The sequence below is a fragment of the Ruditapes philippinarum genome, unplaced genomic scaffold (assembly GCF_026571515.1).
Source record: "Ruditapes philippinarum isolate M1 unplaced genomic scaffold, ASM2657151v2 ctg531_1_1_1_1, whole genome shotgun sequence".
In the NCBI taxonomy this organism is placed as follows: domain Eukaryota; kingdom Metazoa; phylum Mollusca; class Bivalvia; order Venerida; family Veneridae; genus Ruditapes; species Ruditapes philippinarum.
In genome coordinates, this window is record NW_026852123.1 from 559,989 (window position 1) to 574,784 (window position 14,796).

At 33.0% G+C, this 14,796-nt stretch overlaps 2 protein-coding genes across 3 annotated transcripts in view; both read right to left on the minus strand.

Annotated features, from left to right (window-relative positions):
- Positions 1–2,329: 2,329 nt before the first annotated feature.
- On the minus strand, positions 2,330–3,418 carry LOC132750007 (sporozoite surface protein 2-like). The gene is made up of 2 exons (XM_060739960.1): positions 3,400–3,418; positions 2,330–2,646 (listed from the first exon to the last, which is right to left on the minus strand). The coding sequence occupies exons 1-2, from the start codon at positions 3,416–3,418 to the stop codon at positions 2,330–2,332; spliced, it is 336 nt and encodes a 111-aa protein (XP_060595943.1).
- LOC132749981 (mRNA-decapping enzyme 1B-like) overlaps positions 2,912–14,796 on the minus strand; it is a 111,792-nt gene continuing 99,907 nt past the window's right edge. For both annotated transcript variants that reach the window (XM_060739931.1, XM_060739939.1), the window contains 4 exons: positions 12,261–12,963; positions 8,926–9,040; positions 8,448–8,557; positions 2,912–7,781 (listed from right to left, as the gene is read on the minus strand). In XM_060739931.1, the coding sequence (XP_060595914.1) occupies positions 7,704–7,781; positions 8,448–8,557; positions 8,926–9,040; positions 12,261–12,963 (1,006 nt within the window). In that variant the 3' untranslated portion in view covers positions 2,912–7,703. The remainder of the gene's footprint in view (positions 7,782–8,447; positions 8,558–8,925; positions 9,041–12,260; positions 12,964–14,796) is intronic.

Below are 14,796 nucleotides of genomic sequence, written 5' to 3' on the forward strand. Positions count from 1 at the left end.
AATGCTTTGGCTTTCTCTTTTCACAAATATAAACACAATTAGATCCCCTTAATTCTCAATCTCTTACTTACATCTATCATCTTTCCCCAATTTAACAACTATTCTCAATCTCTTACTTACATCTATAATCTTTCCCCAATTTAACAACTATCAAAACATATCATAGATAAACTCTTACTGATCAATACATAGAAAAAATATATCATTTCAGTTAATCCTCCATGAGGAACATATTTATCTTTCACAGTGGAAGCATTCTTGTCCTATTTTCACCATGACTGAATGCTTAACTTATTTCTTCCCCAAAATAATGGAATAAATATCAATTTTCAGGAAACCCAATGTGGTAGGCTATAACTATTCTGATATTTATTTCAATCAAGAGAACTTTTTCTTGGAACTTAAGTTACACTTGATTCATGTGAAAAAGAAATAACATAACAATTATGGTAAAATGAGAAAGAATGAAGAAAACTGACAAACTCATACTACTAAGTTTTGATGGGATATTAATTGATTTGTAAATCGCTTACCAAGAAATTTTGCTCAAAATTGTACAAAAAACAAGAGCTGTTTATAAGACACCATGCTCAACTTTTCTCAGTGCCTGACAGTATGAAAAGGGGCTTAATCTGTAAAAATGTTATGGGACCTGAACTAATCATGTTAGATAATCAAGTGTGTGAAGTTTCGACCCATTTCCTTCAGTAGTTTTAGAGATACCAAACTGCACATAAAAACTTAACCAGAGTGTGACAGTAATGCCGACACTGGTGTAGATTCAATAACTCTCCTAACTTTTGAATAGTGGAACTTTAAACATTTATGTCAGCAAAGATTTAATCACATCTAATTTAAAATAAATAATTTTGAGTGAAATTATGCTATTTTGAGTGAAATTATGCTATCCTATCATTTCGGAATTACACATGTGTAATCATGTGATTTCTGTTTTGAAAAAAAATCTTTGCATGACAAAATATTTGGAAATAACAAATAAATGTGTGAAGTTTCAAAGATCAGTGGGTAAAGTGCAACTCTGTCAGCCGAGTCTTACTATTCTCTAGTCAGGCTAACACAGCAAAGCTAACAATTAAAGTAATAAACTGGAGAAAATTCAAATCAACTTGCCCTATTTTCTTTCCTTAAAGTATAAAACTATATACCATATTTTGCATCTTTTTAATACCAATAAAAGGTACTGATCATGTTTTATACTAAAAACAAATTTTAAAGGATAATTTCTTATTTTTCAAAAGGAATAACAACAAAAATATTTCATTTTTTTTGTTTGTTTTCAGAGAAATGTCAACTATCCAAATATATATTATGCATTTATAATCAAATGAAACAAAAAATATCTTGTTAAATGAACTGATACTCCCAAATCTTGCTTTGACATAGATAAAAACACAGCCTAACTAAGAACAAAAGTAGGACTAGCTATCTTTAGCCTTGGTGTCCTTGACCTAATTAATTTGAAAAAAAAAAATCAAAAAAATCAAAGGCTAGAGGTCTAAGGTATTATTCAGTAAAATATGTGCTAGAGTTATGTGTCTTGAAGAGTTACTTTAACTAATGATCCTGAATATATACATGTACCAACTACTTCAGACATCAGTCAGTAAATGAAGGGACATAAAAAGACATCTAAGTAAATGTGAAGGAAGTATGGGAACAAGGAAAAACCAGTTTCTATCATGCTCCAATAAAAATCCTGGGAGCACAATGACTAATCAAAACACATACCACTGTGACCACAATCATGTAGTTCAAGATCTTAAATACTTTTATGTTAAACTTAAACAAAAATATAATATCATACTGATGAACAATTTAATAAACATTTGTATGATATTACTGTAATTCATATATCAGTGTGCCAAAACATGTTATGACACAAATCAACTTGTTGCAACACCCAAAACTACACACCATCAGATCAAATTCCAGTCACGTATATAATAATTCAGATTTCGTAATAACCTATTTTTCAACATCACTCAAGGGTGTACAAACATCTTTTATTTACTGAATTTGTATTTGCACAAATCACCATATTATTGCACCAATCCACTTGTAATTACCTCCATCCCTTTAATGTACAATATTTATCCCTCAAACACAGAAGGAAGACTCCTTTATATACTAATAACTATCTCATTTATCCCTTCCCATATACTGATTATACAATTGACTTGACAATTCTTTTTTTAAACCCTTACCCTAAAATTTTTGTAATAGATTTACCCTGCCTAGAATTTAGAAAAGTCCATTCAAAGTTGAAGGGATTTCAGTATCAAAATACAAAAATTGAGCTGCCAACAGGTTAGAGACCAGTCAGACTGCATGAATGTTCAGACTGGCCTGGTTCTATACTAGACTGGCCTTTCTCTATATTAGGCTGGCTTGGCTCTGTATTAGGCTGGCCTGGCTCTTTACTAGACTGGCCTTTCTCTATATTAGGCTGGCTTGGCTCTGTATTAGGCTGGCCTGGCTCTATACTAGACTGGCCTTTCTCTATATTAGGCTGGCCTGGCTGTATATTAGGCTGGCCTTTCTCTGTATTAGGCTGGCCTGGCTGTATATTAGGCTGGCCTGGCTGTATATTAGGCTGGCCTTTCTCTATATTAGGCTGGCCTGGCTCTGTATAAGGCTGGCCTGGCTGTATATTAGACTGGCCTGGCTCTTTACTGGTGTCAAAGGCTTGTCACATTTGGTTTCAGCTTGTTACGGGTTAAGTCCACTTTAAATTTCAGGCATTTTATGCTCAACTTTTGACAATATTCTACAACCTATAGTATAGCCTGTAAGTGTTCAGACACCACAGAAATGTGTAGCTCTAGACTGGTGGCTAAAAGCCAGTTACTGTCCCCGCTAGAGCTCACACAATAAATAACAACACAACATAAAACAATCTCATTATTAAAAACACAACATCACATAGCAGACGTACAAACATAATATTCAACCCCTTAACCTCCTGAATTTATATAATGGATTTGCCCAGCTTTCAATTTGGAACAGTCCAATTAAAGCTTAAAGGGATTTCAACATCAAAATATAAAGATTGAGCTACCAACAGTATAGAGCCTGATCAGACTATACGGAAGTTCAGGCTGGCCTGGCTCTATACTGGTGGCAAAGGCTAATCACTTTTGATTCCAGCAGGTTAAGGGTTAAGTTTATTCATCACGTTATTCAAATACACATTCAAAAACTAATCTGACACATCTGTGTATTTCTTGCTGATCATCTGTATCAAAATCATCCCAAGGTAAGGATAATGATAAATTTCATGTCAAACCTTACTTTGAGACCACCTCCAAATTAAGACCAAACAAATAAAACTTTACGGCACCTAAACTCACTATCTCCATTTTTCAACTTCTTTGTTACCTTCCATACATCTTGCCATTTTTCAGTACTCAGTTAGATAAAGTACAATTTGGCTGCATACCATAATGCAACATAATTTCAATAAATATCACCTTATTAAACAAATTTTCACAATAAACAAGGATATAGCTTGTAGCACAACCATACAAAGCACCAATGAACATCATATCAATTTAATTTCCTCCATCTTTAAAAGCACCATTTCTGGCACGAAACAGTCAAATACTTTTGTCAATGATATAAATGCACAAAAGATTTCACAAATTGTCTCTTTTTTATAAGCATATATCCCTTTTTCAAATCTTGAAGATTTTTTTTTATATCAGTGTTAAGGTTATATACCTATGTATACCTCTTTTGTTGTAAGAATGTTCTTTATTTAATGTAAGAATGTCCTTCATTTAATGTCAGGACAAATATCATCAATGTCACTTGTCTCTTCTTATAAGCATATACAAATGTATCCCTTTTCATCTGTATAATTGACATTCATATCCCTTTATCAATGTCAATATAGAATATCAGGATAAAATTCTTTTATAGTAGATCAGTAGACTTGAATATCCCTTCATGAATGTCAGGGTGATGTACCTGGATATTCTTCAATAAATGTCAGTTTAAGAGACTAGAATGTCCCTTAATGAATGTCCGGGTAATATACCCTTGAATACTTCATTTAATGTCATATACCAGGCAATACATCATCTTATTTCTGGGCTGTAGACTTACATATCTTTGTATGGATGTCCGGGTAATATACCCTGGAATACTTCATCTAATGATATATGACTTGAATATTGCTGCAGGTATGTCAGGATAAAATACCTGAATATACTTAAATCAATGTCAGTTCAATAGACTGGAATATTCCATTATCAATAACAGGGAAATAGTTCTATTCTTGTTATCATGGCAAGACCACACTCATAGTTTCCCATTTCAAGTCTTTTTCGTGGCAAAATCATACAAATAGTTTCCCATTTCATGTCTATTTCATGACAAAGTCATACTCAACATTTACCATCAAGCCTAATTCATGGCAAAAATCTTACTCAAAGTTTCACATTTCAAGTTTTAATCGACATGAAAAAAAAAATACTCAGCATATCCCATCAAGCTTAACTCATGGCAAAATCATGCTCATAATTTCCAATTTGAAGCCTTATTTATGGCAAAATCATATTCTTAGTTTCCCATTTCAAGTCTTTTTCATGGCAAACTCATACTCATATTTTCCAATTTCAAGTCTTATTCATGGCAAAATCATACTCATTGTTCAATTCATGGCAAAATCATACTCATAGTTTCTCATATTAAGTCAATAGACTAAACATCTCTTACACAAATCTGAAAAAATCAAAAGATACTTTAAACAACCTTAACCTGAACAACAAGCTTCCAACATTGAAGTTTCAGGACCAGATATCATCATAATAACAAATACAAAAGCAAGACTAAATAATTTTGTACATAAATATAAGGTTATGAATCATCATGAAAATAATGCCATGAATCATTATGAATATAATAATGCAACAAATCATCATAAATACAATGTCATAAACCATCATAAATATAAGAAAATGAATCATTATAAATATAAGATCATGAATCATCATAAAAACAACATCATGAATCATCATAAATATAAGATCATAAATCATCATCAATTAAGATCATGAACCATCATAAATATGATAACTATACAATCATGAACCATCATAAATATAAGATCATAAATCATCATCAATTAAGATCATGAACCATCATAAATATAAGATCATAACATCATGAATCATCATAAACTTATCATCATATCAATCATAAATGAGGGTTGATAAAAATACACAAACTTTGTGATATCATAAAAAAAAGAATAATATAAAACAACAATAAATAAAACACTTTGTATTTCATAATGCATTTGATAAAATCATGTGGACACTTAATAATCTAAGAAGTAACAATGTCGAGAAAATTCACATTGAAATCATCTTCAATTACTTCCCTTTACACAAGATGAATAAAGATATTTTATGATAAGTCATGACAAGTTACCAAAAACAACAACAACAACAACAACAACAACTTCATGTTATTTAATGAGCATACAATTAACTAAATGTTCTGAATTATTTACACAAAATTTACTAATTCAATGCTAATTTACATATCACAAAATAAAGCATCAATATTAAATAGAAACACATTTTTGTGTGAACCTTGATTGCTTACTGACATCTGTTTTGTTTTATACAGAATTTATTTTAGATTGTGTAGGAAGCTATAAGCTTATAGACACACTTTCGAATCCGTTCCTGGAACCAAACAGTACAAGCAATGAGTATAAAGTTTCTTGCTCAAGGAAACAACGGCTTGCTCCTGACATGGTTCGAACCCATGCAGCTAGCAATCATTAGATTACTAGTCTGACGCGTTAAGAACTCCACAATGCCGCGACACCTGTATTAAAAGCCCATATAAACTAAAAGCTTAAACCTTAGTGCACTTATGGGATAACTCCTATTAAAATTGTATAGAAGTTACCCGGTAACTGTACCAAGGCGACAAAAAAATGACCTTGGTCTGACTGACTGATTTAATAACAACATAGAATTCATATTTTTTTTGACCAAGTCTTAAAATTGGGACAGAAGTCTTAAGAGTAAATTTTATTCCTGATAGGTATAAATGATCATAAATGTTTGGGTAAAAAAGTTTTCATATTTTATTGCAGATGGTCACATAACTTTACTTCGAGCCCAGTATTAAAACAAGAGCCTGAAAAATAGAAGGAATTTTAAAGTTCGCAAAGGGGAATAATTCACTGGAAATCAATGCTAGAGTTATGGGTCTTGGTCATTTACCTAAAGCTATTACACTGAACGAACATGTGTGAAGTTTCCAAGATAATCTTTTTTTATCAGTGGCTTCTTATTTCTTCCACTATAAAAATTCTATCATTAGGGTTTGCAATAAAATTTTTGGTCACACTTTATACTGGGAATAGATCAGACCAGCACATTTTTTTTGAACTTGGCACATTTCTTTTTTTATCATATACAAACACACTGTGGGGTTTTCACTAAAACTGACAATATTAAAGGAAACACAATAGAACTGCATGCTGTTGTTACCACTTTTGACAAAAAAAATCTAAATTAAAAAGGGGGATAACTAAGAAATCTATCACTTTCAGAATTATGCCCCTTACCTCACATCTGCACCTTGTCATGATAAGCAAGTAATCCAAGTTTCATGTAGGCACCCAATGTTTGAGTACTGGGCTACATTAAAGTTTTTTTGCACGATAACACCTCCACCACCGCAATCGATCATAATCGCTCGACTTTTTATTTTTTTCAAACAGATGAGCTAAAAAGAGCCACATAACATAAACATCTATTGAACTGTTCATCAATATTTATCTAACTTTGGCAAACCAAACATGAGGCCATACTTATAGCTTAAGATAATAAAAAACATCAACAATAAAATACAATTATTACTAAAAAAAAATGTACAAAATGGCACTTTACAAATACCAGGAGGCATGTAAAAATACATAGGACTTACTACATAATACTATATCTAGAACACAAATGATAAATATATAACAAATTGAACACAATTGTCACAAATCTGAAGCACTATATCATGCTTTAAAACATTTATAGTTCAAGGAACATAACTCTTCTTTGCCCAATGAGACTAGGTTGCCTTAGTATGTAAAGGTCAAAGTTCATTTCATACTAAGGACAGTAACTCTAATGAATTTGCCTTAAAGGCTTAATATCTCCAATAAAAGGGGAGATCACTTTGTAATGTAGAGATCAGTCTGTATTGATAAGGTAGATAACTCTGTTGAGCAGACATGTCCATGAAAAGGGAGGTAACTTTAAGTAGTATGTATTCAGGGGATATCACTCTGTAAGTTTTAACACAAAAATTAGTTTGTGTATATAAACAGGAAATCACTCTGTAAGGTTTAACAGAACACAAATCCTCAAAAAGTAAATATATAACAAAGAATCATATTCATCCATCCTAGAAGTCCAGATAATTCATAAATTGTAAGGGAAGTAACTCTTCAAAAAGTGCAGGGATGTTAAAGATAAGTCATGCAGATTGGTATGATAAATGTGCAAACACTTTGGCAATAAATGACCACAAGTTTTCACACAACAAATTGATTTTTTCTAAAATATGCATTGGTAGCCAGCGGGTATTTTCTCCAGCGGGTACAAGATTGTCATTTTCTTTGGATCACAAGACGTTGTAGTGGTGGTGTCCATGTTCTACTGCTATGATTTTTGTCCCGAGAGTTCTTGTAGACTTTTAAGGTAAGCTTCGTGAATAGTACTGATAAAACTGCTGTCGTTCTGAAAAAAATAAGAAAAATGAATGCTACTGTCACTAAATACCCTTATAACAAATGTCCAGTCTCATCAAAGTGAACATTTACATTAAAATCCCTTAAATAGTTTAGTCGTCTTTATTTAGATATCATCTTTCTCGCAAAAACTTAACTGAAGTGAGACAGTGACTGTGACTCCAATTCTTCGAATAGTGGAGCTAAAAATGACACAATTATTGTTATGATAAACCAACTCCATGCTAACATGAAGGCTGATACTAGCTAAGGTGTTGTTGCCATGTCCAACTTGTAAAAGTCACTGACTTTGAGAATCACATTCCCCTCACAGTTATAGGCTTAGGGCTTTGTGTTCTTTCATGTGAGGAAGCTATCCAGCCACCTTACAAATGGTTGCAAATCATGCTGGTGTCCGGGCAACTTGGGTATACCTACATCAGTTACGCTGAAAACTTGCCATTTGACATTTTTGTCAGTCGACATGTTTGCCAGTAGACATCAAATTTTACTGGTTCAATGTTAATTAAAACTAAACCGACCAATTTTCTACAATAAAACCAGTTGAGATAGACCTCAGGTGCCCTAACATAGATTATTTCTGGCACATGTTGAGCACTTGTTTGAAGATAAACTTATAGTTTGTAAAAGAACCCCTAAAACAAATGAAACTCACCTTTAATAAATACAAGAGAGCTTGTTGTAACTGCTCCTTTGTTAATGCAGCTACAGGTAACATGTCTGAATCCTTGCTGTGGTCAACTTTCTCCTCAAATGATGATCTTTCTACAATACATAATCAAGAGACATATATTACTGGTATCAATTACAGATTGAAGGCCATTTGTCACAATTTGATTCAGCCTAATAATTAAAGGGCTGGAAAACTGCTAGGGGAGGGAGGCTGCTAGGAAACCAGTATAGGTCATATGGGGACTTTCCACTTTTACTGTTGGAGGAAGACCTCAGGTGCACTTCCATGCATTATTTCGGGCACCAGAGTAGTAGAACCACTGACGTTCCATAAACTACCTGGATAGCTACCTCACTTGGCTTCGCTGTCTGCCCTCTATATTGATGGCAAAGGCAAATCACTTTGGTTCTAGCAAGGCAATGGTTAAATGCATTAACAAGACATAAACGGAAGTACCAACCTGAAACACTGGTAGCAGGTGGAGTTTTCCGCACTGATGATGTTAGGAAAGCCATAGGTGATAGTAATTCTGTTGTAAGTGAGGCCGCAGCAGCAGCAAAGTTTGGATTCATTGGCTGAAATGAACAAATACAACATTAATGTTGAAAAAGTGCAAAATATAATTTTAAAACCTTGCTCTGTATCAGGCTAAAATTGCATAAAAACTTTTTTTGTAAGTATAGAAAGTTTGCATGAGCAGCATCTTGCCATTCCTTGTGGTGTAAAAATAGACTTTTTTTTCAGAATCATTTTGTTAAACCTGTCATAATGTCAATAATATTAGCAGTAACTCTTTATTTGCTGAATTTGTGTAATGAATTTGGAATGATCCAATCAAAGATTTAGGGAGTTCCGTATTATAAAACCAACAATTGAGCTACCCAACAGTATAGAGCCTGGTCACACTGCACAGGCAGATATACAGGCTGAGTGGCCCTTTACCAGTGGCAATGTCTTATACCACCTTTTTTCCCCAGCATGTTAAGGAATAAAACAAATTAACAGTTAGTTTTGGTAACAGAGTAATTGACATTAACTTTTTCATATTACCAACAACAAATGACCCCCGACATTCAAGTTACGACCTTGTGCCTTGTTTTATGACATCATTTCTCTGACATCACCAGGTAACTCCACAAAAACCAAAAACAGAAAACTTGCTAGAATCGGCTCAAATAAATTCTCTAAAATTTATCCAAAAAAATTTGGTGTTTTTAATCTCTTTCCATTAAATTATCAACAAAAAAAGAAAAGAACGTGCAAAGTGAGATGTTTATAATCAAATCTGCGTAGCATCTGTTATCATCTTGGATAAAAACTATAATTATGTACCTAATCACCTTACAACATTCTGACATCTGACATGCTAAAAGAGAAATTTTATATCTAATGAATTCATCCTGTTTATATGCTATAAACAAAACATTGCCACCTACTGGTATAGCATAAAATGTGCAAGAACTCAACATTAGTTAAACATCTCTCTTACATGCAAAAAAAATCAAATTAAACAGGAAATTCCTGACAAAAACTGCATTATCGTTAAAATATTTAGAGACTCTTCAATGCTTGAACTTTGCTTGAATCTAATGACCTTGGAACTTGGTCTATTCTCTTGCATCTAATTGTCTATTGTAACTTGACATTTTTTATTAAGTGCTAGCCTTTTTTGGTTTTATTTCTATTTTCCACACTAATAACATTAATGGTGTCATGACTGAGTAGTTTAAGCGTTAGACTAATGATCTAAGGATCGGGTTCAAATCCCATCAGGGTTATGCCATTGTTTCTTTGGCAAGGAACTTTATATTGATTGCTTAGTACTGGGTAGTTCCTAGAAAGTATTCAAGTATGTGTCTATAAGCTTATAGCTTCCTATGCTATCAAAACTCAAATAAATTCAGTATAAACGTATTATAAGAAAACCATTATACTAAAACAGAGCAGAGATAAGGTTATCAATATCTGTTCAGATCAAAGGTGCTCCTTTTCAGTTTCGTTCTATATCTCAAAACTAGGAAATGCCAGGAAGGATATAGAGCTCAAACACTTGTTCAAAATTTTTAACACATATATTAATCTAAACTCACTCCAAAACAAGACAAAGACATAGATTAAATTTTTTCAACAGCAAATATTTATCTTAACCCACTCCCAAACCCAAACTGGTTCTTAAAATAAAAATTGATCAAAAAAACAATGCCAAGTCATTATTCCCTAATATTTTTTTCTCACAGACCAGTGGTCAACTTTGTTTGGTCGAAATATTGAAAATTCAATTATTAACATGATTTCCAAAAATATGATAAGAACCCCTCTAACAATATTGAAAACAATAAAGATTAACATTTACAAATTATCATGAATTACTCACAGCTGCACTTTTAATATTCTTGTGAAATTTGCAGATTATAGATCTTGTGAGGTTTATTTATATATATAAATATCAGCATTTTCGTTGATTGGCCAAACACCAAATGTCATATTTTCACGTACCATCTTGATATTGCAGTAAGTGTATGCACGTGTTAACGAATATCTTAGATTAAAAGGCTTTCTTTTTTTTTTTGCTAAGATTAAAGTACATTCTTGATGGGCAAAGTAATGGATGAAGCATAAAATTGTCCTTGTTTATTTCTAACTCTTGAATTAAATAAAATTCTCTACATATTTGTTAGTAGTATCTTTGGGAAAAATTACATGAGTTGAGGAAAATTAAACTATGAATGGACCCAGTCGGAAAAGGGACATTTGCTTCCTCAGACAATCATTCCCCCTTGCACCCCCGAACATTTCCCTTGCACCCTTATTTATTTTGAAAGGGTGAACATTGCCACCCCACCCCCAAATGTTGAAGGGCCAACATTTGCAAAATAAGGGGGCAAATGTCCGAGGGAACACAAGGCATAGAACTGACTCAGCACTATTCTTCAATTTAGAATGGAGATCTAACTATTTAAACAGGGAGAAAGACCTGTAAAATGGCGATGCAATACATTATTTTCAACATCATGCTTAATCAGATTTATTTAACTTGTGTAGTGGTTACACCATGCTACAAACTCTTGACTATTTAGACAAGATTGTGTTTTTCCATGTATTAGTGACCCCAAAATAATGGCCAATATTACACTCCAGAGGCAGTGTAACTAAACAACTGAGTTTTGGGCCATGTAGTTTTTGACATGAAGATGTATAATCCAATAGAAATTATTTTTAGCTCAAGTGACCTTCTTATGTATCAAACCATAACCATTTATAGAACACATGTACAAGACAACCTTATTAGATCACATATATTTGTTTAGTTGAAGCCTACATGAAGAAATATTGTTTACTGAAATTGACAATTATACTGGATGACAAATGATGAGGCTATTGGGTTTTAAACTCAAATTTAGTATCATAGCCATCAGGCTAGTTAAAAAAACACAAAAATTTGTATGATGGTCATCAGGCTATTAAACAAACTCAAATTTAGTGTAATGGCCATCAGGCTATTTAAAGAAAACCCCACAAATTTAGTATGATGGCCATCAGGTTTTTAATCAAACACAAATTTAGTATAATGACCATTAGGCTATTATACAAATCATATTCAGTATTAATTAAACAAACTCTTTAGTATAATAGCCATCAGGCTTATAAACAAACTCAAATTTAGTATGATGGCCATCAAGCTATTAAACAAAACCTAAATTTAATAAGATGGCCATCACGCTCTTAAACAAACACAACTTTTAGAATTTTCAAAAATATTCTTAAACTTTGATGAATGAAAATATATCAACCCACCTTGTCCATTACAAGAGATGATGAAGATGTTGTTGTTGTTGTGACTGTTGCTGATGATGAAATTGATGATGATATTAACAATGATGATGATTGTAAAAGATCTGCTGGGGTCAATAACGGCGCTGATTTTAATACTGAAGATGGGTCCACTTTTTGTCTTGGTACCAACTCAATATCGTCCTTTGGTGACTTCCTACTCCGAAACATTGTTTCGGGAGAAAGTTTCTTTGATGAGGGCATGGATTGAGCATTCATTGACTGACTAGACGGTACAGAACCACTAAACATAGGTAATATATTCCCAGACAATATCTGAGGAACTTGTCCTTTTTCACTTTGTAAAACTGTTTCAGCGTAAGAAGCACTTTTAGGTCTTCCTCCTCCGCCACTATACATGTCCATGGGAGATTTTCTAGCTTGAGGAGACGGACCTCTGTATGCCGGATGATTCGGAGGGGGTTGCGTTAAATCGGGAATTCCTGGAGTAAGTTGGGCGAGTTTAATCCCTGCATCATCGCCAGGTCCGTCGCCACCAGGAATTTGCTGACGTTCAATGTCCTCAACCATCGAGCCTGTCGACATGATGTGTTTCAGAAGTGGCGGCAGATCGTCGCTCTCACTTTTGTTTCTGTCGACAGAAATCTGCCTGCTGGGAGCTGTTGCGGACCTCACTTTTTGTTCAAGGCTACTTGTCTGGAAATAGCTGAAATAAAGAGATTAAAATCAAGTTACTTCAAGAAAAGAAGAACATTTCAAGTCTAAGAAAAGAAAAGAAGCCATCTATATTTATTTGAGTGCAATTCAAATAATGACTACATCTCTATTTTCACATAATTACACCAACAAAAACATAAAACTGCTAATATCAGTAACAGTTTAGCTAACAACAAATGTCTGTCTCTCCTGACAAATATTCTTAGCGTTTTGTTTTTAATTTTGATGAAGTATCTCAGTATACTATAATAACATGGAAGATGACTACTTAAGTAGATTGTCATTTCAATTAAGCAAGCACTTATTTGCTAAATCACAAAGAACAAGAGAGCCATGATGGTCCTAGATCGCTCTTTTAAGATACATTGCTAGAAAAGGGCAAAGGTGGTTTCGGAGGTATGATAGAAATTGTGGAAATTGATGACAGACAACACTCTTACATCACAACAGCACTTTATGCTCAGGTGAGCTAATAAGAAAAGTAATGAAAAAGTGATAATTTTAATACATTAATATATATTTTTTTTTTGACGGTGCATTTTAAAATCTCAACATTCAATGGTCTATTGATGCATAAGGTAGATAACAAAGGTAGGTGTTTTAACCTTGTTAACTCTTCCCACACTAAACATCTTCGGAATAAAATCATTTATCTTTATAATCGAAAATTTCAAAATATTAACTAACCAAATAGCAAACAGTGCAGGTCATGATCACACAGCACAAATGTGCCAGTTGATCTTTGTCTGCACTGGTCACATAGGTAGATTCAGTTGCCGCCAGTAGGCTGAGGGTTAAACTAAATTTCGAAAACACTGACAATAACTTTTCAATTCCCTAAAAACATAGATTAAGATTCAAAGAAAAGTAAAATAGATAAAACCAATCTCTTGATTTTCTGGTTTTAGTGTAAGCTGAAAACAATTTCAAACATATTTTCACAAGTCTAACCTAAGAAACATAAACTTTCAAGATTTTTTTTTGCACCTCTCTTTTTTTTGGTATTTTTTTTTAGTTTGATTTCTTTGAGTACTAGTAAAAAACCACACACACATCACGTCAGGTAAACTTTAAAGATTTTTTTTTGCATCTTCTCTCTTTTTTTTTTTTGGTTTGATTTCTTTAAGTACAAGTAAAAAACACACACACACACACATCACGTCAGGTGCTTAGTGTACACATTCAATGCTATAATGCACATCTCTAATGTGGCATTTTTTCACCTCCTATCTTGACATACAAGAAGTTCAAGCAGATCTATGTTACAATTACAGACACCATCTCCCGTGTGCTTTTTATACTTTTTTTTACGATAATATATATCTGGTAGCTATTATGCACTTCACTGCATGAGACAAGATACCGGTAATTTTTTCTTATCCGAAAAAATGACAAATCTTTTTCTTTCTTTAGCTCTTTTATGAAGATAGTTACAACAACTATGGAATGTTAATATATAAATGATTAAATAAATCAAAATGTGAGAAGGTTTTGTTTTTTTTAAAGTAATTGATTATAATATTTGCTTTTGTTGATTTTAAGTCTCAGGGACAATGTGAAAGGTCTTAAAAATCATGGCGACTTTGCAACTTTATTTGTGGAGGAAGACCTCAGGTGCATCTTCCAGAATTATTTTTCTTTTATGCACAAACAGACACCTGTGTAAAGCCATTGACCTAGTTTCGTAATATGAAGTCAAAGACTGTGATACGAAGTATAGTATCATTTAAGATATAAATGAATTCCTGAAAAAAAAAATGGTTACCATATGATACTGTAACACTTAAATAAGCTGTGGGTAACACAATGATATTTTAATAAA